Source organism: Gopherus flavomarginatus, chromosome 3 (assembly GCF_025201925.1).
Source record: "Gopherus flavomarginatus isolate rGopFla2 chromosome 3, rGopFla2.mat.asm, whole genome shotgun sequence".
Classification (NCBI taxonomy): domain Eukaryota; kingdom Metazoa; phylum Chordata; order Testudines; family Testudinidae; genus Gopherus; species Gopherus flavomarginatus.
In genome coordinates, this window is record NC_066619.1 from 92,240,550 (window position 1) to 92,266,303 (window position 25,754).

Consider the following 25,754-nt stretch of genomic DNA (forward strand, 5'->3'; position numbering starts at 1 on the left):
TGGGACAGTTTTCAGCTAGACCAGTGCTTCTCAAGCTGGGTCAGGACCCCAAAGTGAGTTGTGACCCCATTTTACTGGGGTTGCCAGGGCCAGTATTAGACTTGCTGGGACCCAAGCACGAAGCTAAACCCTGCACTCTACCTGCTCTTCTGTCCACCTGACCCGTAACTTTATTGTCTGAAAGGGGTCAGGAAGCAATGAACTTTGAGAACTTCTGGGCTAGAGTGACTTGCATATTGCTGGTCACAGAATCTCACCCATCTTTTCTGTAATAGACCCGTAACATCTGGCTAAGTTACTGAAATCCTCAAATTATGATGTAAAGGCTTTGAGTTACAGTGCATAGTGTCATGTCTTTCTGACAACTGGAGGCTAACAAACGACTTCTATGGGGGAACATGACATGGTATTTTGTTCACGGTCCTTAAGCTTTTTGTAGGTGTGTAACACTTCAAAATAAAGCATGGTGCTTTCTCTGTTCAGATCACTGTGCAAGCAACTCATTTATCCGTGCTGCAATAAAATTCCATCAGAACTGCCTTCCCTGCCTTCTCCCTTACCCCCAAATTGTCCTCTCTCCTCCTTGCACCAGGAGTCACAGAGAGGGAAAGAATTTGGTAGAAGCGTCATAAAGAGAAGCTGCTGTAAAGGTCAGGCTGAGCCCCCACTCCATTAAACGGCTCTTTCGTGCAGCCTGTGGCTGAGCTCAAAAGCTAGCGCCCACCGTCTTCTGATCGTATCTCCACTATTCTGCAAATCAGGCAAGTTGTCATTGGTGGCTGAAGGTGTGACGGCTGGAGGAAAGACGGAAGGGGCGGGCTATGCGCTGCTACTGCTGCCTGTTCTGCTCGGTACTGACGTTCGTTGTGCGGAGTCCTCCTTGCGAAGCGCCCGCGCACCTGCCCAGGTAAACGCTCGTCCCCCCGTAGCAGCGCCCGCCCGATGCGAGGGGAGGGGGTTAGTTCTTCTCTTTTCCCGGTACGTTCTGCTGAGAGAAGTGCTGTGGTGGCCTGTAGCTAATCATGTGAAGGGGCGGGGCAACCTACCGCGATACCTGGTGATGTATGGACCTAGTGATGGCCCTGGTCGTGCTGGGCCCTGTCACTCCCTTGGGTCACCTCGCGCTCTCTGAGTCCTGCAGAGGATGACTCTGAATGTTTTTCTTTCCCTCTCGCTAGAAGGAGAGCCATGGAAGCGTTCCTGTCTCCTAAAGACTCTGCCAAGTTCATAGCCGAAAACAGCCAAGACGTGCTCCTTGAAGAAGAGGGAGTGAAGAAAGTTGCAGAGGCTCTGTTTGACAAAGTCTCAGCAAAAGAATTTAGTTTGTCTGGCTGGAAATCTCTTCACGAACTGAACCCTCAAGCAGTGAGTGACGATGCAGTGAATTGGGTGTTTCTTGTAGATACCCTTAACTTTTCCTTTTGGTCCGAACAGGAAGACCGTAAGTGTCTGGTGAAGTACAGAGGCAAGATGTACAGTGGTTACTGGTCTCTTTGTGCTGCAATCAACAGAGCACTTGATGGTGGTTAGTACATAATTACTCTGAATTGTAGTGGAGCTGAATGGTGGCTATATGGTTGAGTTGCTTATTAAACTAAAACTCTACATACTAGTTATAATTATGATGGGAGAAGGAGGAAATTCAGACTGTCTCAGAGACAGTTTCAAATGTACTCTTTGACCCTGCAAATACATGGAGGTGAGCAGCTTAGTATATCTGGGTAGTCCTATTCAGTTCACATGAGATGAACTAGAAGGACTGTAATACCCATTCTTATAGAAAATAAACTATTTAATCACATATATGCAAAATTTTTGTTTTGGGTTATATTTTTTCCAATTAATTATACTATTGTCAATTATGTAGTCATATGCATACGTGACTCTTGTTATTTCAGGTACATTTTTAAATTAATTTTATATTTTTGTGATTATCAAATAAACCTTGTCTACACTGAGAATTTTAGAGAATTCTCTCCTGTTAATCTAATCTCTCCAATGCAGTTCCAGCAAGTCTAGAAACCACAGTAATAGAAACACCTGTACCTGGTGCAGGCTGGTGCTTCCACAGTTGCTATCACTGAAGGAGTGCTAGACCAATGGTGGCTATAACAGCATTTAAAAGAGAACTGGATAAATTCATGGAGGTTAACTCCATTAGTGGCTAATAGCGGTGTCCCTAGCCTCTCTTTGTCAGAGGGTGGGGATGGATGGCAGGAGAGAGATCACTTGATCATTAATTGTTTGTTAGGTTCACTCCCTCTGGGGCACCTGGCATTGGCCCCTGTTGGCAGACAGGATACTGGGCTAGATGGACCATTGGTCTGACCTAGTACGGCCGTTCTTATGTTATGTGAAGGTATGGCCAAAAATTCTCAGTGTGGGTCTAGTTAAATGTCTTTATGAAGAAACCACAATGAGTGCATACAAATAAGGGGAAAGCTATAAGGATATTTTATGTGGATTCAGAATGACTGGCAATTAAAGTAAAAATAGGAGTAAGAATTGGGTGCTGATATTTGCATGGGATATTATTTAAATGTCAAGTCAAGTATTGAAGACTAGTCGAAATGGGGAAAGATACAGAAAAAAGAAGAAACGTACAATGATGACTTGCCATTTGGGAGCTGTTATGTGTAGGAGTCTATGGGCATAATAAACCTTTATCTCCATTTAAAATCAAACTTAACAGTTGACTGAGTACTTGCTTCATCTTAATTTGTGAACATAACATTCTAGTGTACAGCTGTAATATAACTGTTCCAATCCTAAGTGATTATTATTTCACAAATGCCTATATAACATGACATTCTAAAAGGGTTTTTTTTTTATTTTTCTGAAGGAATACCTATTACCAGTGCCGCATATTACGCCACTATGACACTTGAGCAGGTTAGACATGTATTTCGCTCTGACACAGATGTCCCCATGCCTTTGATTGAAGAGAGACATCGTATTCTGAATGAAACAGGGACAATTCTGCTTGAGAAGTTTGGAGGCTCTTTCGTCACTTGTGTTAAAATGAGTGAGAAAAGTGCTCAGAAACTACTGCGTATAGTAGTAGAGAATTTTCCTTCTTACAGAGATGAGGCTACATTTAAGGTAAGTTAGTTCTGCTGGGGAATTTTGAATTTAAAAGGAGCTCACTTATTACTGAGTGTACCCCAAAACTATTGTTAGGCTATCCATGAGAACTTTTTTTTTTTTTTTTTTAATGACAACAGGTCAAATTTTTACTCAGAATTGAGATTTTTGTGAAAATAAGCTTCCATAAAATCAAAGGCTAACAGAAACGTTGCCATGAAATCTTCTTTTTTTTTTTTAAATTTCAATGATAACAATTCTTCTACTATGTTTGCTATCCAAACATAATAGCATGGTGTTAGTGCTTGAGAACCTGAAAGTGAAATTGACTAGAAATAAAAGTGAAATTGACTATTCAATTTTTACTGATGTTTCTCTGGGGTAAAAAGCAAACAGCATTTAGTGAAATTTTTAATGGGTTTTTAATAATGATATTTAATCATAAGTAATATAGGGAACTTTGTTTTTAAAGAAATTAATTTTTAAGATGTAAAATAGCTTTATAAACAAAAACAAACAACAGATAACAACAAAATTACAAATAATACTTAAAAATCACTTGCTTAACTAAAGCTTTCGTGCTCCTTGAAACCCAATAGGGACTTCCATAATTACTTGCACTGCTAAATAACTCCTGTACTAGTGATGCATTCCTTGTGGATGATATACACTTTTATGAGTAAAAACACAGTTTTCCTTTTCTCTCCCCCTCTTCTATTTGTTTCCTCATCACCACGCTTCTTGTTTATTTTTGTATTGTAGGAGTGACAGGGTTCCCACTCAAATTAGGGCCCCATTGTACCAGGGTCTATATAAACACACAGGAAAAGATAATTCCGGCAGCTGAAAGTTTATATTCTGCTCCCACTAACTTTTTATTTTTCCTTTTATCTGTCTCCAGGGTTTTTTTTAATTCCCTTCTCCCCATTTTTTAAGAGTTTCAGCAGCCACTGAAGAAACTTTTATTTTTAATGGAGTATAACAATTTACAGCAGCTGGGGATCTGCCCCGTGACTCCTGTTGAGTTCAGTGGGTGTTGTATATAGATGAATATAAAATATAATTAACCCATAATGTTATACTTCTGCTCATACACCATCTCTACAGGGATGGAGCAGAATAAAACAGATTAAATCAAAGTCTCATAAAAGGAAAGGGCTGCTGTCCAGGAAATTGGGTCTAGTCAATTTTTGCTTCATTTGTTGGCATCTCCTGTCTATACTGGAACTTGGTCTGTACTAGCATATTCTGTCCCAGATGTCAGAGCAGGTGAGTTGCACTGTGTTTAGTACTGTCTATACTAGTGCTCTTGTCAAGGTTCCTCCTCCACTCTGAACTTTAGGGTACAGATGTGGGGACCTGCATGGACACTTTAAGCTTAATTACTAGCTTAGATCTGGTAACACTGCCATTATCCAGAAATTTCAGTGTTGGGAACACTTCCTGTCCTTCCCCTCATTGGGCAGCCTTGAGAGACTTTTTCACCAAGTTCCTAGTGAACACCGATCCAACCCCTTGGATCTTAACACAAGGAGAATTTAACCATTCCCCCCAGCAATTCCTGGTGAGTCCAGATCCAATCCCCTTGGATCTTAAAACAAGGAAAAATCAATCAGGTTCTTAAGAAAGATAAAAATCATCTCTGTAAAATCAGGATGGAAAATACTTTACAGGGTAATCAGATTCATATAGCCCAGAGGAACCCCCTCTAGCCTTAGGTTCAAAGTTACAGCAAACGGAGGTAAAATCCTCTCAGCAAAAAGGAACATTTACAAGTTGAGAAAACCAACAAGACTAACACGCCTTGCCTGGCTGTTACTTACAAGTTTGAAACATGAGAGACTGATTTAGAAAGATTTGGAGAGCCTCGATTGACGTCTGGTCCCTCTTAGTCCCAAGAGCGAACAACCCCCAAAACAAAGAGCACAAACAAAAGGCTTCCCTCCACGAAGATTTGAAAGTATCTTGTCCCCCTATTGGTCCTCTGGTCAGGTGTCAGCCAGGTTTACTGAGCTTCTTAACCCTTTACAGGTAAGAGAGACATTAACCCGTAACTATCTTTTTATGACAGCTCTGCTTTCACACCACACATGAAGAAGACCTGCACGAGCATTAGTGATAATAGGTGGTCTTTTCAAGATACCCTCTTTTGAACATCTGAACTTGAACCGAAAGTATACTGACAACATGCAAAGAGGAAACAGGCCAATAAAGTGCAGAATGGCATTTATAACTGTTAATTTTTCCCTGGCAGGTCTTCAGTAGGTGATGTTATTTTATTTCTTTGTGTGGCTTCCTACTGAGAAATAAGATGTCTTCTATATGGAAAACAGTTCAGATGAGTTTGAATTATTATTATTTATGCACGGTATTACCATGATATTAATTTAATCATAAATTCCTTTATTCAATCAAATGATATTTATACAGTTGATTCTAAACATGTCTAAAAAGCATAAATAATAAGCAATTTATTACTTCCAAACATTAACAAAACATTTTATAAGCATTTGATCAAGATACTTACAAATGGCCTAAGCCCAACGGTGCTTAGATCCGTATTTGTTAGCTCCAGCATGGTCAGGCAGGTATTAGCAATGAACCCTTTAAGAGTTTCCTTCTTTATACCTTTTAACAAATAAGTGATGTAATTACCAATTATTGGACCTTAGCTAAGGCCAGATGGAGTTTCATTCTTTTTTAACCGATTATTTACTGCATCTGGTACCCAGTTAACCGTGTTTTTATTTCTGTTGTTGTGCCTGAAACTTAAAAAAGATAACACTGGTATTTTGAAGAGTTGATATTTCTTCTTCGTATGGCTGATGTAAATGTAGAGCAGCATCTTTACATTTAGATAGCAAGCCAGATAGCTGCATCTGGAGTAGCAGTGTATTGTTGTGATGCCTCCTTCGTATTTGTAAATCAGGCATTGAGTTGTTCTATTTTTCATGGTTTGTTCTGAGTGACCCCAGTCGCACTCTGGAGAGTCTTAAATTTTCCATTTGTACAGCAAGTATCCGCATCTGCCATCATTTGTGCAGATGTGGTTTTGGTTGCCCAAGAGCTTCATGGGAGATCAAACCAGGGATCTTAATGCATTGTGAAAGACCCAATGAAGTATTTTGACTTCATATGAGTTCCATTCTGCTTTCCAAGCTTCATCAGGGTTGAAATCGCACTATTGAAGCTTAAATATGTGAGTCCAAAAGTGCTTATGCAACCTCAAGTGGTGGTGAGAAATGGTGTTAAGGTCCTAGAGAATGGGAAGACTTCATGTTCCGTGGTCCTCTGGAATTCCAGAAGGGTTGTGGCATTGCTCCTCCATCCATTTGCTGCAATGTGCAACAGCATTGGCAGCTAAGGTGTTGGGGTCAGCTTGAGGATTCCAGTGATGCATTGCATTGCATTGCAGTGTTCAGTTGGACAGCATCGAGTTGAGTATCACTACTTCTGGTCCATACCAGTGCACAGTACTCAGCTATGGAGTACACAAGGACTGATGTGTCTAGCACTGATGGTGATGCTCACCAGCTTGTGCTTGCCAGTTCTTCTTCGAGTGATTGCTCATATCCATTTCAGTTAGGTGTGTGCGCCGCGCGTGCACATTCTTCGGAAAACTTTTACCCTAGCAACTCAGTGGGCCGGCAGGTCGCCCCCTAGAGTGGCGCCATCATGGCGCTTGATATATACCCCTGCCGGCCCACCCGCTCCTCAGTTCCTTCTTACCGCCCGTGTCGGTCGTTGGAACAGTGGAGCGCGGCTTAGCTGACCTCCACTTCCCTAGCTACTCGTAGTTCTCGTATATAGTTATGCAGTTATAATCCTTTTATATATATATTTGTATAGTTATACGTTTTTTCTTTGCTAACATAGTTAGTTTAGTAATTGTTAGCGGGGTTCAGGAAGTAGCCCCTTCCATGAACCCGGTGCCGGAGCCCATGCACGGCTCACCGGGTTTTAAAATGGGCTCGGCCTGCCAGAAGCCGATGCCGAAGGGAGATCCACACGACTCCTGTTTGAAGTGCCTCAGGGAATCACACTTGACAGCTAAGTGCCCCATTTGCAAGGCTTTTAAGCCGAGAACAAAAAGGAGCGGGACTTTCACTTACCCCTCCACCTTTGGCGCCGAGCAATGATCAAGCGGCTGGCAGAAGCGCCTCCTCGGCACCGGACCCCGCCGGTACTGCCAAGGCCTTTCGGCACCGGCCGTCGCCGGCACCGAAGTCGACTCGGCACCGCTCCCTTCCTCCGAGGTCGAGAGAGCCTACAATTCCTGCTGGTGCCTGACGGCTCCCCGGCACGCGCCGTGGTTGAGCCCCCTGCTCCTGCTGCTTCCGTGCCACCTGCATCGCAGCCAGAGAGCTCGTCTAAGTCGGATCGCCCGGCACCGACACCTGCTGTGGCACCGACAACGTCGGCACCGTCGATCCCAGTCCACAAGGGCCGTAGAATCCGGTGCCTGACGGCTCCCCGGCACGCGCCGTGGTTGAGCTACTGCTCCTGCTGCTTCCGTGCCAACGGCACCGCAGCCAGAGAGCTCGTCTAAGTCGGATTGCCCAGCACCGACACCTCTGAGGCACCGACAACGTCGGCACCGTCGATTCCAGTCCCACAAGGGCCGTAGAATCCGGTGCCTGACGGCTCCCCGGCGCGCGCCGTGGTTGAGCTTATTGCTCCTGCTGCTTCCATGCCGACGGCACCGCAGCCAGACAGCTCATCTAACTCGGATCACCCGGCACCGACGCCTACCGAAGCTCTGACGACCTCGGTACCGTCGATCCCGGTCCCACGAGGGCTGTCGAATCCGGTGCCTGACAGCTCCCCAGTATGCACTGTGGTTGAGCCTGCTGTTCCCTCCACGCTGGAGACATTACCAATGGCGAGGGATCTCATTGCCATGACAGAGTCGATGCTGCCTGACCCCGGCACCGCCGGTGCGGGTAATAGTCTCTTCATGTGACCGTCCTCTGTCAGCACAGCAGAGCGGCACCGTTCATGATCACGGTCCCGCAGACACTCCAGATCCTGTCGGCACGCCCGACACCACTTGCAGTCCTGGTGCTGTTTTCCTCATCGGTACTGGTCGCACTCGCTGCACCGGTCGGTATCCTGTTCGCCGACCCGCTATCGGCACCATTCCGACTCCCGGCACCGCGACAGGTACCGTGACTCCTGTAGCCTCTCCCCGAGCCTCGAGATCTCGGTCGACCTCCAGGCACCATTCTGGTTGCGGGTCTGGATCTCGTTCCAGGTACCGGTACGCCTCCCGGTGCCGGTTCCCGGTGCCGAGTTGGGCAAGGTCCGATAGAGTCAGAGACTCTGCCTGTGCCTTCTTTTAGTACCTCCATGGCCATCCGGACACGCATCCGTGTCATCCCACATGCGCAGATCTTATGCTCAGGACCACGATTCTGATATGATGGCCAGCGGGCGCCAGCCCCGAAACCGAAAGAGGCTTGGCGAATGAACCTGTTTGGCCGCCAGGTGTACTCTGCAGAGGCCCTGCAGGTCTGGGTAGCAAAGCAACAAGCCTTGCTTAGCTGCGATAATTATAGCACCTGGGTGAAGGTAGTTTAGTTTATGGAGTTTCTCCCTCAAAACTCCCGCCAAGAGTTCGCTGCCGTCTTGGAGGACGGGGGAAAAAAGGTACCCAGAGCGTCCCTCCAGGCCTCGTTGGACGCAGCAGACTCTGCAGCCAGGCCTCTGGCCTTTGGTGTCGCCATGAGGTGCATCTCATGGCTTCAGGTTTCAAACCTCCGGCCGGAGCTGCAGTATGCCATTCAGGATTTACCCTTTGTTGGTAAAGGCCTTTCGCGGCAAAGACAGCCCCAGGCTGCCAAGCCTGATGGACAATAGGGTCCTAATGCGCTCTCTCAGCATGCATATGCCAGCGACCAAACGCAGGCCTTTCTGTCCCCAGCCGCCATACTCTGTGCCTAGCCAGAGTCAGGACTTTGGCAAATGGCGAGGCCAAGGTGGTCGCAGACGAACATCAGGACCCCTAAAGAGCCAAGGTCAAGGTCCCTCGCAATTACCACTGGGACCAAAGACGAACCTTCCAAGGTGCACCTGAGGGCGGTGTACCAGTCACAGGCCGGGATCCCAATCCCGCTTTCTCCTGGCGTGGCCCCAGTTAATTTCAGATCGCTGGATCCTGCGCACGGTGGAGCATAGGTACCACCTCTAATTTGTTCCAGCCCTGTCCCCCCTTCAGGGACCCCTCTCATGAGCAATTCCTCGTACAAGAGGTGCAGACGCCAATGGACGAAAGGGGCAAGGGGTTTTACTCCCGTTATGCCCTAGTCCCCCACTCGAACGCAGGTCTCAGACCTTCCTAGTCCTGCACGGACTCAACCGGTTTAGGATAAGGTTGAAGTTCCGCACGGTATCCCTGGGAACCATTATTCCATCCTTGCCTCCTGGGGGCTACTATGCCGCCCTGGATATGAAGGACGCGTACTTTCGCAACGCCATCTTCCTTCCGCACAGGAGATACCTCCGCTTTCTAGCCAACTGTCAGTACTTCTGGTTTACGGCCATAGTCGCCGCCTACCTTCGCTGATGTCGGATATGCGTTTTTCCGTATCTGGACGATTCGCTTATCCGAGGAGACTCTGAGACACAAACCACTCAGCGCGTGGGCATCGTCACGGTCTTATTCACAGGTCAAGGCCTGATGATTACTATAGAGCAATCCACTCTGATTCCCACGCAGAGGTTGGACTTCCTAGGAGCTATCCTGGTCTCCTACCTAGCCGGAGCCTGCTTATCACAACTGCGGTTTTAGGTGATGGCAACAATCATCTGAGGTCTGCAGGCTTTCCCAACGACCTCAGCTCATACTTGTCTCAGTCTCCTGGATCCATGGTTGCCCGCAAGTTTGTAACCAAACACGCCAAGCTCCGCCTCCGTCCTCTCCAAGTCCGGCTCACCTCGGCGTACCACCCAGACAGGGAGCCAATGTTCATGGTAGTCACCGTTCCCTTGAGCACCTTAGGCTCCCTAGAGTGGTGGCTAACTCCCTCCCTGGTGTGGGCAGGGATGCGGTTTCATCCGCCCCAGCCCTCACTGCCCCTGATGACGGACGCGTCATCTCTCTGCTCAAGTGCTCATGGTCACCTCCGAGCTTAAGGCCTTTGGTCTTCTCGGGAGCTGGCATTCCACATCAATGCCCCAAAAATGAGAGTAGTCCGCCTGGCGTGCCAGGGGTTCCAGCGGCAGCTGAGAGGCCGTTGTATCTCGGTGTTTACAGCCAACACAGCGGCCATGTGCTTCATAAATATCCAGGGAGGGACATGGTCCTCCCCCCTTTTGTCAGGAGGCCATCCATTTCCGGGACTTTTGCATGGCCCACTCGATGGAGCTGGTGATGTCCTTTCTCCCAGGCGTTCGGAACGTCTTGGCGCTTTGACTCAGCAGGTCTTTCCTGTCTTACGAGTGATCACTCTGCCCCATGTGAGGCGTTCTGCTTTCCAGAAGCGGAGATGTTTCCTCACATAGACCTGTTCGCTCACCGCGAGAGCAGAAAATGCCAGATGTTCTGCTCCTTCCAAGGTCTCTCCTCGGGATCGATCTTGGACGCATTCCTGATGCCGTGGAAAGGCCAACTCCATTATGCCTTCCCACTGTTCCCACTGGTTCATTAGGTCCTGCTCAAACTCCGCAGGGGCAGAGCGCGCATCATCATGATCACTCCAGAGTGGTCCAGGCAGCACTGATATACCACGTTGCTCGGCCTGTCAATAACAGACCCAATTACCCTGCCACCCCACCCAGACCTCATCACTCAGGGCAACGACAGGCTTCGTCACTCGGACCTGCAGCCTCTTCGCCTTACGGTGTGGCTGCTGCGTAACTGAGCCGGGGTGACAGGAAGCCTTCCACCTAGTCAACGTACCAGGCCAGGTGGAAGCATTTCTTCTACAGCTGCAATACGCTCGATCTTGCTCCTGCTGAGGTCTCGATCCCCTCTATTTGGCCTGCCTCTGGCCTTCAGCGGCAGGACCTGGCGGTATCATCGCTGAGGATACACTCAGCAGCCATCTCTACCTTCCAGCCAGGCTAAGGTGGACGTTCCGTGTTCTCACGCTCTATGGGTTCGAGATCCCTCAAGGGCTTGGAGAGCTTGCACCCTCGGGTGCGCCGCCCAGCCCCAACCTGGGACCTCAACCTAGTTTTAACCAGACTTATGTCTCCCCCAGTCGAGCCGTTCACGACTGGCCCTCTGATATACCTGTCTTGGACGACAACTTTCCTCGTAGCTGTTATATCGGCCAGACGGGTCTCCGAGCTCAGAGCTCTTACGGGGGTTCCGCCGTACACTAGGTTTCACAAAGACAAGGTGCAGTTATGACCGCACCCGGCTTTCCTCCCTAAGGTGGTTTCGGCCTTTCATGTTACCCACAGCTCAACGCAATGGGCACAACCATTGCACTCCTTGGACATCTGTGGAGTGCTCGCATTTATATTGCGCTGCCAGAACCATTTCGTAAGGTGCCCCAGCTCTGTCACGGTAGCGAGCCAAAGGGAGGGCTTGCTTGTTTTCCTCTCAGAGGATCTCATCTTGGGTGATGGCGGACTTCCGCACTTGTTATGATTTGGCTCATATTTCCCCAAGCCACATCATCGTACAGTCTACCAGGGCTCAGGCTTCATCTGCCGCCTTGCTGGCTCGTGTTCCTACCCATGAGATCTATCGCACAGCTCCACTGGTCCTCGGTCCATACCTTTGCTTCGCAGTATGCCCTGGTTCAACAGTCAAGAGATGCTGTAGCCTCTGGCTCAGCAGTTTTCATTCTGCCACATTTCACTCCGACCCCACCGCCTACGTAAGGCTTGGGATTCACCTAACTGGAATGGATATGAGCAATCACTCAAAGAAGAAAAGACGGTTACTCACCTTTGTAACTGTTGTTCTTCGAGATGTGTTGCTCATATCCATTCCACACCCGCCCTCCTTCCCCACTGTCGGAGTAGCCGGCAAGAAGGAACTGAGGAGCGGGTGGGCCGGCAAGGGTATATATCAAGCGCCATGATGGCGCCACTCTAGGGGGCGACCTGCCGGCCCACTGAGTTGCTAGGGTAAAAGTTTTCCGACGAATGTGCACGCGCGGCGCACACACCTACCTGGAATGGATATGAGCAACACATCTCGAAGAACAACAGTTACAAAGGTGAGTAACCGTCTTTTTCTGGACCTGGTTGACCCTTGTTTTCGTCTTGGTATTTACCTTCTTCAGTTGGTTATGGAAGGTTAGCGTGCTATCTAGCTTCACTCCGAGATAGGCCAGAATGGGGTCATGTTGCAATGTTGCCACAAAAGGGTCATCACACATTTAACACCACAACTCCTCTTTCTCACAGGTCTTATTCTTTTTGGTCATTTGTGTTGGATCTGTTGCTCATGCTAATATCCCAACTCAATTTAAAATCATAGTTCATCCAAATCTAAGGTGGGCCTATATTCTAAAAGAAGTCCACCCTAACTGGTTTCTGAACTTACTATGCTGTTCAAGTTAAACAGTTCAAAGCATATTTTTCCTCCTTCCAGCAAATACATGTCTGATTAAAAGATAAACACTTTACTGGAAAGTGATAAGCAGAATATGCTTCTTATCTGCGGAATGGCAAAATGTGTTTATGTAACCTTCACAAGAGCCTGAATGCTTAATGCAGGGGTCAGCAGCCTTTCAGAAGTGGTGTACCGAGTCTTCATTTATTCATTCTACTTTAAGATTTCATGTGCCAGTAATACATTTTAATGTTTTTAGAAGATCTCTTTCTATTAAGTCTATAATAGATAACTAAATTACTGTTGTATGTAAAGTAAATAAGCTTTTTAAAATGTTTAAGAAACTTCATTTAAAATTAAATTAAAATGCAGAGCTCTCCAGACCGGTGGCCAGGACCCGGGCAGTGTGAGTGCCGCTGAAAATCAGCTTGCGTGCCGCCTTCGGCACATGTGCCATAGGTTGCCTACCCCTGGGTTAATGAGTCTTGCATTATAAATAGCAGCTGCAAACAAACTGCAGAATGAAAATCAGTCACAAATGCTGATGTTGCACCATAAACATTTACATGATCAAAGAGTTTATTGCACTAATGCAGGGCCTATCTTTTGTTTTTTGCCAGGCAGCTATATGTTCTGAAGGTGGATGAAACACTGCTGGCCAAATTTATACCCTGGTTGTAACAAAACAAGTGCTAGCAGTGGAGAGACAGTCCCAGTTTGCACATTATCAACTTTGCTTCCATGGTAGAAGACTGGGGTGTCACAAGGCAGGACCATGACATGATAGAGGATCAGGAAGTAGCAGAAACTGAAGTTGGGTAGGGGAGGAATCTGAAAACAAATAAAATTTCCCTAATAACACTTAAGAACAAAAATGTAATGTGCATTAGTGTGTCTCGTTCATATTCAAAAGTATAACCATACTAGGCTTCAGCTTTTCTCAGTCATGCTCTGATTTTCCAGGGGAATTTTTACAACTAAGACAAGATGTCCCCAATTCTATGGGCATAAGTTTCACAAGATGTACTACATATGAGACACTTTGTTGCTAAAATTACGGTAATCAGAGTCCCTATTGTCCTTAATTTTTTAAAGGCAAATTATAAACCAAAAAAAGTGGCACCAAAAAAAGAGACCTTAATATTAATAGACTGCCCTCCATCTCTTCCCACCTGGTATGCTTCCTCCCTCTCCCTGCCTCCCTCCTTCCCCCTCCCCCAAAAAAACAAAAAAAACTAGTTGCCACCGTTAAGCAAGCACTTAAGTGCTTTGCTGAAGTGAGGTCCAGAGACACATTGCTTGTGAATCACTGTTGTACTCAAAATCACTGCTGTACTTGAAATGTGTCCCAGGATTCACATTGCAGGAGTCTCTTGCCTGCCAGTTAAACTATGGAATCCTTTCTAAGCAGTGACCCATGAATGATATATACACTTTGCGTCCAACATTCTGGAACTGTAAAATCCTCACTCTCTAACAATCCACCTTTTCTCTGATTTGGTACTAGAAGCATTATCATACCTTTCATGCTCAATACACTGCTTTTTTAGCAGCAACTAGCCCTGGTAACATGGGACTTAGGCCTCTGTCTGACTCTCAAGATGAGATCTACTGGTAGGTCAGAATTAGTAAGGGTTCTGATGGTTCCAGCTGTTTTTCCTCTTTTCATTGGGAAGGAGGGATCACAATTTAATCTTTCAATGGAGTCCCACTGCCAAAACTGATAGTTGGTCCAACTTCCCTCAAAAACAATCTGAGAAAACAGTTTAAGCGGTAATACTATTTCTCTAACGATATATGCTTCTTCCTGGAAACTGCCACCAACAACCCTAGCTAATTCTACTCTGTCCAACAGACAAGTTATGAAGGCTTAGAGGGAGATGGGGTCACTATGGTAGCATTTCGGGAAGGACATGAAAACTACTATCACAGTCCAGTAGGCTTTAATTTCTTTCTTTTAAAATGATAAGCGCTGGAAATTGTTGCTGTAAATACAAAGTATTACTTCCTTACATAGATCAGGCTATACTTTGAGTTGCATTTGAATGAAACACAATAAGATTCTAAAATTAGTATTTATTTAAAAATGGAGGGGAGCAGACATGCAGGATGAGTGGAGGATGGAGAGGGAGAACTAAAAAAAACACTCAAGTGGTGTGCAGAGAAACAGACTTGGCACTGCTGATCTCTTGGTCCTTTTGGAGTTGGGCACAGAACAGCAAAAAATACGCTCTATTCGCTGGAGTAGTTTTAAAGCACAGTTTTAGAAAAAGAATAATTTTCTTGCTGTCCATTGTGAAAATTCGAGGGGAGGGGAAGTGGCAGAAAAGTATTCCAAAATCTAATGAAAGTCCTATCTCATTTGCTAGTGTTCTATAGTAGCCACTTCAACAAACAAACCCTATTCTGCCATAGCTGTATTTTAATCAGATCTGGTTTTATTTTGATAAAAATATTTATAGAGCTAGGGCCCCAATCCTGCAAAGGCTTATGCACATTTTCAACTTTGCACTTTAAAGTCGATGAGACTGCACACAATGAATTAGATGAAGCACATGCATAAGTCTTTGCAGGATTGAGGCCTAATATAAAAGCATTTTAACAATCTAAGCAAATCTCATGCTTCAGACTATAAGACAATTACTGAAATGAATTTTCCCCTCTATCCCTGTGTAATTGGCAAGATGTATGGAATGAATGTTAAGCGTTGCCTTCACTGGAATATTGTTTGATCAGTATTAGAGGCAAACTGTTGAACTCGATGTACCAGTGGTCTCATCCACTAAGATACTCCATATGTTACTTTCCTCCAGATAAAGTCTTGGGTGAACTCTAGGACTTCTGAAAGAAACTTTGATTTAACTGAGCTCCAAGTAGCATAACTTATAACAAACCATTATACAACAATATAATGAATAAAACAATAAACCATTGTTACTCAGTAACTTGATATCACAGTAATTCTCACAGGTAATAAACTAATATTATTCAATAACCTGATATCACAGTATCTTAGTTCCACTGCAGTAAGTTCAGGTGTATTTCTTTAAGGGTTTTTTGCATATAAAATTTGGATGTGGTTCTACAATGTTTTTACTGGAATGTATACTAGGATACCATATTCTGTTTAACTAGCCATGCTTAGTTGAGTAAGCATAATAATGATTATTTCCTTTTAACAAAATGAAGTCTCTGAATACCTACATCTCTCAGGTACCTAAACAGTTGTTTTCTTGTTATCTGTCAGGGTAAAAAGGTGTCTTTTTATAAACGGGCACAAATACTAGTGGCTGATACTTGGAGCGCATTGGAAGGGAAAGGAGATGGCTGCTTCGGTGACATTTCTAGTCTGACTGTATTTGCTGACTATAGGATCCCTCAAGTCCTTGTTCACCTGGGAGCAATGAGATATTCTGATGAACTGATGAGGAAACTCCGTGAAGGTTTGCAACTCCTTTATTGCATCAAGTGTGTTTGTGGTGTTTGTCCGCATTTATGAATATTTTGTAGCATAGAGATTATTAGCCTCTATGAAAGACGTATGAGAGAGGTTTTTTTTTTCCTTTTTGTTGTGCAGGGTTTTCATCCAATGATGGGGAAAGGGAGAGAAAGTACATGATCTAAAGATCGGGGATGAGGAGACCACCCCCTGTCATCTTTTTCATCGTATATAAATATTAAGCTGTAAATTTATTTGGATTAAACACTACTAAGGTTGGATTTAAATGGATGTATACCAGTTGAACACTGAGCTTCTGTTTGGGCTGGTGCCATTTTCAACAAGGTTATAGCTGCCCGTTTGTGGCTTAGAGTATGTCTATGTTGCAGTTAGACACCTGCAGCTGGCCCATGCCAGCTGACTGTGGCTCACATGGCTTGGGCTAAGGAGCTGTTTAATTGCTGTGTAGACATTCAAGCTCAGGTTGGAGCTTCAGCCCAAGCTTGAATGTCTGTACTGCAATTAAACAGCCCCTTAGCCCAAGCTCCGTGAGTCTGAGTCAGCTGGCATGGGCCAGCCACAGATTTTTAATTGTAGTGTAAACATACCCTTAGGCCTGGTCTACACTGCGGGGAGGGCGGGGGATCGATCTAAGATACATTGACTTCAGCTACGCTGTTCTCGTAGCTGAAGTTGCATATCTTAGATCGACTTAGAATTACTTACGTCATGTCCTTGTGGCACGGGATTGATGGCCATGGTTCCCCTGTCGACTTCGCTTACGCCTATTGCCGAGCTGGAGTTCAGCAGTCGACGGGTGAAAAATTGGGGATAGATTTATCGCGTCTACACTATATGCGATAAATCGATCTGCGATAGATCGATCGCTACCCGCCAATCCGACGGGTGGTGTAGACGTACCATTAGTGAGTTCCTAATAGTTGTACCTACCTTTTTTTCTGAATTTGAAAAAACAAAAGGGTGGGGACAGTCATTTACCTCACAGTAACTGTTATCAGTTTGTGTGTGAAAAGAACAGTAATATAGAAACATAAAGTTATTTTGTTAGTTATTCTGTAAACATATCCATGGGAAGTGAAATTCTGAAGACCATATAAGCAAATTCTCTCTAGAGTCATAGAAAAGGCCTAGCTATTGTAGCCATTAGAATAAATGGTTCCGTTTACATCTGGCAGTCCTTTAGTCATGGCCACTGACAACTGCCTCTATTCTAATCTGTGGTGTGTTTTGTCAATACATGGTAGCACACTTATATCCAACAAATACAGCTTCTGTATTGCATTTTTATTTATTGATACTTGTTTCCATTTTCCTGTGCATGTTAACAGTAAAACAACTAATAGTAGGAAATAGGATTTGTCTCTAAATTTTTTATTTATTTGTTTCACTTTTCTCATTAAAACCTGTAGCCTGTCTTTGGCTTAACCACTTACCATGTACTTAGTTATTGGTAATTTTTGGCTGTTAGTTGATCTCTCTGATGAAACAATACTGCCTGGCAGTAGGGTAAATCCAATATCAAGACATTATAAACAATAGTTCATTTATTAAATCTACGCTTCCCTATCTCCTTAATTACACCAATCACTAACTTAAAAGAAAGCAGCTCCCAGTCCTCCAACTTTTGTTTTTCTTCCCTTTAGCAAGTCTTCCAGAACAAACAAAATCCTCCTCATTGAAAATCTGAATACAGTGCATTGCACTTTATTCATGTACCCAATGTTGCTCTCCTCTAATGTCCTGGTTTCAATGTTCACAAATCTTTCATTATTGACTGGCAGCATCAAATACAAAATAAAAGCTACAGTTCCATTCTTGCAGGCACTCGGGAGAGGTAAAGGACATCAAAATAATGGGATGAACTATAGTCCCACCTAATAATGTTTCAGGACACAATCTTTATTTTCTGGATTATTCTGTTTTAGCTGTTAAATCCTTTTTAGATTAAAATAGTCTTCTGTTCAGTTAGTGAGCTGTTCAGAAGGAGTAGGTTAACTCTTCTAAAATATAATGCATTACTTAAAAAAGTTAATGGAGAAAATGAGAAACTGCAATATCGTCTACATGCAAAACAATGCGTCTGTTTTACCTTCCTCAATGGCAAAAAAAGATGAGGAATTATATGACACAGTGGATTTGTTCACTAGCTTTTAGAAAACAGATCTGAATTCTGTTTTAAATCACAGGAGCTTAAGAGTCTTGTGGTCTTTTAGTGCCGGGGTGATATAATCAGATTCTGCTGCCATACAGTGGTGGATACGTAATTGTCCGTCTCTTGTCAGGAAAAGATAAGGACTGGAATTGCAAGAACAGCAGTAAAGTGTATTCATAAATATGGGCAGCGTGCATAACGCCCGCCTGCAACATTCCTTACCTTGAATAGTGGTGTAGTATCTGGATTTGCCTGTATATCAACCCTTATCCGCAGCCACCTACTGCTGTATTTTAGAAATAACTAAAATATATAGGACATACTTCTCAGTAGATGGGAGTTTAACAATGTGGCAACTCATAAATATACGCAGAAAAACAAAATGAAAACCCTAGAAAATGCACAGGCTGAATTCTTTTGATTTATGGTGCAATATATCAAATCTGTAACTCTGGTTTCTCTCTAAGCTACATATATAGTTAAATATAAAGTGTATAACATCTGTGACTCCTGTCTTCTGTTCCACTGAACATTTAATTGGAGTGCTCTCTACTCTGTTCTATAGGAATAATGTTTCAGTCTGGAGATAAACAAGAAGTGGAGATACGAGGTTGTTCTATTTGGTGTTGTGGATTGATCTGTGATCACCTGCTGGAACTTTATAAGAAGAAGGGACAAAACATGAGTGAAAGAGTCAATGCAGTTCTTCTTGATTATTATCTATGGGACTATGCCCGGGATCACAGGGAAGATATGAAAGAAATTCCAATTCATCGTGTACGTTGTATATACTACTGACAACAATTTTATAGATCTCTCACTGATGCATCATGCAGATTTGTTACCTATTCTCTGATATTTTAACACTTTGTGCATCATTGCAGTTGTGTATTAGTACTCCATAGAGTTCACATTCAGGGAAGGGCTATTTTTTGTATTCAATAAATAATTATGCTTGAAATAAAACTAAGACATCTGGATCTATATAATAAAACTTTATTAAAATTTATTCACTTGATTGAGTAAATATTCAATTAATCTAATTTGCATTGTAAATCTTAAACAACATAACTGCATTTTCATAGACACACAGGGCTGGAAGAGACATTGAGTTGAGAGATCATCAGATCCAGCCCTCTGCACTCAGGTAGGACCAGGTAAACCTAGACCAGTCCTGACAGGAGTTTATCCAACCTGTTCTTAAAAAGCTCCAGTGATGTGAATTCTGCAACCCCCTTGGACGCCTATTCCAGAGCTTAATTATCCTTATACTTAGAAAGCTTTTCTTAAATCTCCCTTGCTTCAGATTTAGACCACTGCTTCTTATCCGACCTTCAGCTCACATGGAGAACAATTGATCACCATCCTCTTTTTATAACAGCCCTTAACATATTTGAAGACTTATCTGGTTCCCCCTCAGTCTTCTTTTCTCAAGACTAAATATGCCCAGTTTTTTAATCTTCCTTATAGGGCATACTCCCCTGTATTTACACTTGCACACTATTGTAATAATATTTCTACAAAGTATGCCTTGTAAGGTATCATTTGAAAACTCACAATTTGCTGGTTAGTATTGACCTGGTAAAATGTGTGGCAACATTGATGTGAGGTTATAAGATTCCCCTCTGTGCTGTTAACACATGCCCCAAACCCTGCAGCCCTGCCCAAACAGAAGCTGGCAAACTTGCTTTATTATTCAATTGTGATATACTATAACCACTTGATTCTTTTGAGCAGTACCCCTGCTTAGCCAATTATTTCCCATTTTGTAGTTGTGTGTTTGATTTCCCCCCCCCCCCCCCAAGGATAGTGTTTTGCACTTTGTCTTTATTGAATTACATCTTGTTGATTTCAGACCAATTAAAATTGTCTAATCCTGTCCTCTAAAGTACTTGTAACCCCTTCAAGCATACTTTGTAAGCATACTATCTACCCCATTATCCAAGATTATTTATGAAAATACTGAATAGTACAGGAGCCCTGCAATATCCCACTACATATGCCTTCCCAGCTCAACAGTGAACCATTGATAACTATGTTTGGAGTACAGTCTTTCAAGCACTGGTGCAGCCACTTTATAATAATTTAATCTTGATCATATTTCTGTAGGTGGCTTGCTTATGAGAATGTCATGTGTGACTGCACCAAAAGTCTTACTTAAATCAAGATACATCAGGTCCTCTTCTTCTCTTCCCTCCTCCTCAAACCGCCCCATGCACTAGGCCAGTAATTCAATTTTAATTAAGGATTTGCAAAGCATAAGAGACTTTCTAATCCATAATTTAGCCCTTAAATCATGATTTCTCATGTACAGCCCTCTGCTAGATGTGCTGCAATCATTCCTTCTAAGGGGATAAAATATTTCATTTTGTGGCATGCTTGTAGCTAATTCCTCATAAATTATTTTACAAGCAGAATAAAATTTGCAATGTACTGTTGTCCAAGTATTACTTGTGGTTTAGGAGGCATTATTGTGATAAAGTTATGTATCTAGATCAATAAACCTATTTACAGAGACAAGGTGAGTGAGGTAATATCTTTTATTGACCAACTTTGGTGACAGACAAGCTTTTGAGCTACACAGACAGGGCTGGCTCTACTGTTTTCGCCACCCTAACCAGCGCACCAAATTCCGGTTTCCACAGTGGCAATTTGGAGGCAGTTTCTGTCTTCAGCCAGATGGCAGAAGCTGCTCCGCCACGGACAGCTGAACGTAGAAGCTGCCGCTGAATTGCTGCCGCCACGGAAACGCACGTGCCGCCCTAACGGCACAGGGACTGCCCCCACCGTCTGCGGTGGCAATTCGGAGCACTGCTTGGGGGCAAACCATGCCTCCCCTTGCAGATTGCCACCCCAAGCACCAGCTTGGAATGCTGGTGCCTGGAGCCGGCCCTGTACGCAGAGATCTTCCTCAGGTCTGGGAAAGGTATTCAATGTCACAGCTAAATATAAGATTGAACAGATAATTTAGCATAAGTACCTTGAATAGTTCCTTAGAATATGTGCCCTTAACACCTCTGTAGTCATAGGACAAAAAAGGAGCGGGGTTAGTGAGTTGCAGATTGTTGTAAAAGCTATAAATCCAGTGATTTTTTATTAAGACCATAATTTTTAGTGTATAGCAAAGTTATGAATTTAAGCTCCCAGGCTCGTCTTTTGAAAATGTTGTGGAGGTTATTTCTGAAGAAGGCCAGAAGTAGGGGTTCAGGAAAGATTTTTTTCTGGATGGAGTTCCCTTGGAGTATGCATTGGAGTTTGATACCCAATATGGGTTCCAGTCTGGGGTGGTACTGGTAGGTGATACCTAGAGGTGTGCAGTTGGGAGTGGGAGGACATTATTTCTGTATTGAAGCAGGTTCTCTCGTGTTTTTTTGGGGGGGTGGGGTGGCGTTCCATAATGTGATCTACTTCTCTGGTGGAGTGTCTTTGTTCAGTAGAGGCAGTTCTGAGTGGGTTAAGGTTTGTATCCCAGACTTCCTCCTAGGAGCATATTCTGTAGAATCTAAGTGCCTGGATGTAAATAACAGATTTTGGGGTGGTTATTGGATCTATGGAGGTAGGTGTGGTGATCTGAGGGGTTCTATTGTTAAAGCTGATTGTGGAGTCCAGGTGAAGTTGATTCTAGTATGGGAGAGTTCCAAAGAAAGTTTAATTGACTGGTTGTGTTTGTTGAAGTTTTGGTGGATATCTGTGAGGAAGTTTCTGTCCAGAGGATGAAAATACCACTGATGTATCTCAGGTATATCATTGGTTTTATGATGCATTTGTCCAGCAATTCTTCTTCAAAGTGGCCTGTCAAGAGGCTGCGTATTTGGGAGTCATTCTAGTACTCATTGCTGTTCCCATAGTTTGGACAATATGGTTGTTCGAATGTAAAATTGTTATTTGTGAGGATGAAATGGATGAGTCTGACAATGTGTTTGGGGTAGATATCTGAGGTTTGTCCATTGTCTTGCAAATATTTGAGGCAGGCAGCTATGCCATCATTGTGAGGGCTGTTGGTGGACAGATGACCTCACTACTTTGTCTCATCACTTCAATTACCTCATCACCTACTCAGGCTTATGCAGTGTTGAAGCTATCTACAGGAATTTGTTTTCATTTTTTTAAAGTAGAAGTTTGGCTTTAAATTTTTTGGACTGTTTTGGGGTAATTAGAATGTGGGGAAGGGTCACATGGTTGTCATTTTTCAAATGCTCTTTTTAGTGTTTGGATAACAAAAACGGCCTGAGGTTCCTATGAACCTCCAGGGACCTTCCACAGAAACAAGGCTTAAAATGGGTATAGATTTATTATTCACTGAAGGGCTGAGGACCTTTGGTTCACTGTTTGACCTGGGGTTGCCAGCTGTTGTTAGTAGCTGCCGGTGTGGTGCTCTGCTCTTGTTCAATGATAATAGTCGGCTGCGTGCGTGTACCCTCTGTGCGCTGCCCCGGCTCTGCGCAGATAGCTGACACAGCAAACCCCGAGAGAACTCCCAAAGACCACAGACTTTAGTAAGGTACGAAGGAACCCAAGCCAGTTTTATTGTCAAACGAAGCACAGTAATCGTTTCCTATAGACTCTACAGGACATACTATGAATATGTGCTCCCTGGCAATGGACAGACCTCAGTCAGTGGCGGGACTAGGCTGGCCAAAGATGCACATAAGAATGGCCGTACCGAGTCAGACCAAAAGTCCATCCAGCCTAGTATCTGTCCACCGACAGTGGCCAATGCCAGGTGCCCCAGAGGGAGTGAACCTAACAGGCAATGATCAAGTGATCTCTCTCCTGCCATCCATCTCCACCCTCTGATAAACAGAGGCTAGGGACACCATTCCTTACCCATCCTGGCTAATAGCCATTTATGGACTTAACCACCATGAATTTATCCAGTTCTCTTTTGAACGCTGTTATAGTCCTAGCCTTCACAACCTCCTCAGGTAAGGAGTTCCACAAGTTGACTGTGTGCTGCATGAAGAAGAACTTCCTTTTATTTGTTTTAATCCTGCTGCCTATTAATTTCATTTGGTGACCTCTAGTTCTTGTATTGTGGGAATAAGTAAATAACTTTTCCTTATCCACTTTCTCCACATCACTCATGGTTTTATATACCTCTATCATATCCCCCCCTTAGTCTCCTCTTTTCCAGGCTGAAGAGTCCTAGCCTCTTTAATCGCTCTTCATATGGGACCCTCTCCAAACCCCTAATCATTTTAGTTTCCCTTTTCTGAACCTTTTCTAGTGCCAGTATATCTTTTTTTAGGTGAGGAGACCACATCTGTACACAGTATTCGAGATGTGGGCGTACCATGGATTTATATAAGGGCAATAATATATTCTCAGTCTTATTCTCTATCCCCTTTTTAATAATTCCTAACATCCTGTTTGCTTTTTTGACCGCCTCTGCACACTGCGTGGACATCTTCAGAGAACTGTCCACGATGACTCCAAGATCTTTTTCCTGATTAGTTGTAGCTAAATTTTCCCCCATCATATTGTATGTATAGTTGGAGTTATTTTTTCCAATGTGCATTACTTTACATTTATCCACATTAAATTTCATTTGCCATTTTGTTGCACAATCACTTAGTTTTGTGAGATCTTTTTGAAGTTCTTCACAGTCTGATTGGGTCTTAACTATCCTGAGCAGTTTAGTATCATCTGCAAACTTTGCCACCTCACTGTTTACCCCTTTCTCCAGATCATTTATGAATAAATTGAATAGGATTGGTCCTAGGACCAACCCTTGGGGAACACCACTAGTTACCCCACTCCATTCTGAGAATTTACCATTAATTACCCTTTGTTCCCTGTCTTTTTACCAGTTCTCAGTCCATGAAAGGACCTTCTCTTTTATCCCATGACAGCTTAATTTACATAACAGCCTTTGGTGAGGGACCTTGTCAAAAGCTTTCTGGAAAGCTAAGCATACTATGTACACTGGATCCCCCTTGTCCACATGTTTGTTGGCCCCTTCAAAGAACTCTAATAGATTAGTAAGACACGATTTCCCTTTACAGAAACCATGTTGACTATTGCTCAACAGTTTGTTTTTCTATGCGTCTGACAATTTTATTCTTAATTATTGTTTTGACTAATTTACCCGGTACTGACGTTAGACTTACCAGTCTGTAATTGCCGGGATCACCTCTAGAGCCCTTTTTAAATATTGGCGTTACATTAGCTGACTTCCAGTCATTGGGCACCGAAGCCAATTTAAAGGACAGGTTACAAACCTTAGTTAATAGTTCCGCAACTTCACATTTGAGTTCTTTCAGAACTCTTGGGTGAATGCCATCTGGTCCCGGTGACTTGTTAATGTTGAGTTTATCAATTCATTCCAAAACCTCCTCTAGTGAGGCTTCAATCTGTGACAGTTCCTCAGATTTGTCACCTACAAAAGCCGGCTCAGGTTTGGGAATCTCCCTAACATCCTCAGCCGTGAAGACTGAAGCAAAGAATCCATTTAGTTTCTCCACAATGACTTTATCATCTTTAAGCGCTCCTTTTGTATCTCGATCAAGGGGCCCCACTGGTTGTTTAGCAGGCTTCCTGCTTCTGATATACTTAAAAAACATTTTATTACCTTTGGAGTTTTTGGCTAGCTGTTCTTCAAACTCCTCTTTGGCTTTTCTTATTACAGTCTTGCACTTAATTTGACAGTGTTTATGCTCCTTTCTATTTGCCTCACTAGGATTTGACTTCCACTTTTTAAAGGAAGTCTTTTTATCTCTCACTGCTTCTTTTACATGGTTGTTAAGCCACAGTGGCTCTTTTTTAGTTCTTTTACTGTGTTTCTTAATTTGTGGTATATATTGAAGTTGGGCCTCTATTGTGGTGTCTTTAAAAAGCGCTCATGCAGCTTGCAGGGATTTCACTTTAGCCACTTCTAACTTCTGTTTTACTAACCCCCTCATTTTTGCATAGTTCCTCCTTCTGAAATTAAATGTCACAGTGTTGGGCTATTGAGATGTTCTTCCCACCACAGGGATGTTTAGTATTGTATTATGGTCACTATTTCCAAGTGGTCCTGCTATAGTTACCTCTTGGACCAGCTCCTGCGCTCCACTCAGGATTAAATCTAGAGTTGCCTCTCCCCTTGTGGGTTCCCGTACCAGCTGCTCCATGAAGCAGTCATTTAAAGTATCAAGAAATTTTATCTTTGCATTTCATCCTGAAGTGAAATGTTCCAAGTCAATATGAGGATAATTGAAATCCCCCACTATTACTGAGTTTTTAATTTTGATAGCCTCTCTAATTTCCCTTAGCATTTCATCATCACTATCACTGTCCTGGTCAGATGGTCGATAATAGATCCCTAATGTTATATTTTTAGTGGAGCATGAAATTTCTATCCATAGAGATTCTATGGAACATTTGGATTCGCTTAAGATTTTTACTTCATTTGATTCTACATTTTCTTTCACGTATAGTGCCACTCCCCCCTCCCCGCACAACCTGTTCTATTCTTCCGATATATTTTGTACCCCGGAATGATTGTGTCCCATTGATTGTCCTCAGTCCACCAGGTTTCTGTGATGCCTATTATATCAATATCC

At 43.7% G+C, this 25,754-nt stretch overlaps 1 protein-coding gene across 2 annotated transcripts; it reads left to right on the top strand.

Annotated features, from left to right (window-relative positions):
• The first annotated feature begins 513 nt into the window (after window positions 1–513).
• On the top strand, window positions 514–19,219 carry QNG1 (Q-nucleotide N-glycosylase 1). 2 transcript variants are annotated; one of them, XM_050945916.1, is made up of 5 exons: window positions 514–907; window positions 1,179–1,525; window positions 2,843–3,102; window positions 15,846–16,041; window positions 18,776–19,219. In XM_050945916.1, the coding sequence occupies exons 1-5, from the start codon at window positions 822–824 to the stop codon at window positions 19,006–19,008; spliced, it is 1,122 nt and encodes a 373-aa protein (XP_050801873.1). In that variant the 5' UTR covers window positions 514–821; the 3' UTR covers window positions 19,009–19,219. The 2 variants fall into 2 exon arrangements, with proteins under 2 accessions (XP_050801873.1, XP_050801874.1); XM_050945917.1 differs by lacking the exon at window positions 514–907 and having other exon boundaries at window positions 1,272–1,365.
• The last annotated feature ends 6,535 nt before the right edge of the window (window positions 19,220–25,754 follow it).

Excerpts from the sequence above, each read along its gene's own strand:
- QNG1 (XM_050945916.1), top strand. The coding sequence starts at position 822 with ATGCGCTGCTACTGCTGCCTGTTCTGCTCGGTACTGACGTTCGTTGTG. Across the intron at positions 908-1,178 it reads GCGCCCGCGCACCTGCCCAG|AAGGAGAGCCATGGAAGCGT; the intron begins GTAAACGCTCGT and ends CCCTCTCGCTAG. Across the intron at positions 16,042-18,775 it reads GATGAGGAAACTCCGTGAAG|GAATAATGTTTCAGTCTGGA; the intron begins GTTTGCAACTCC and ends TCTGTTCTATAG.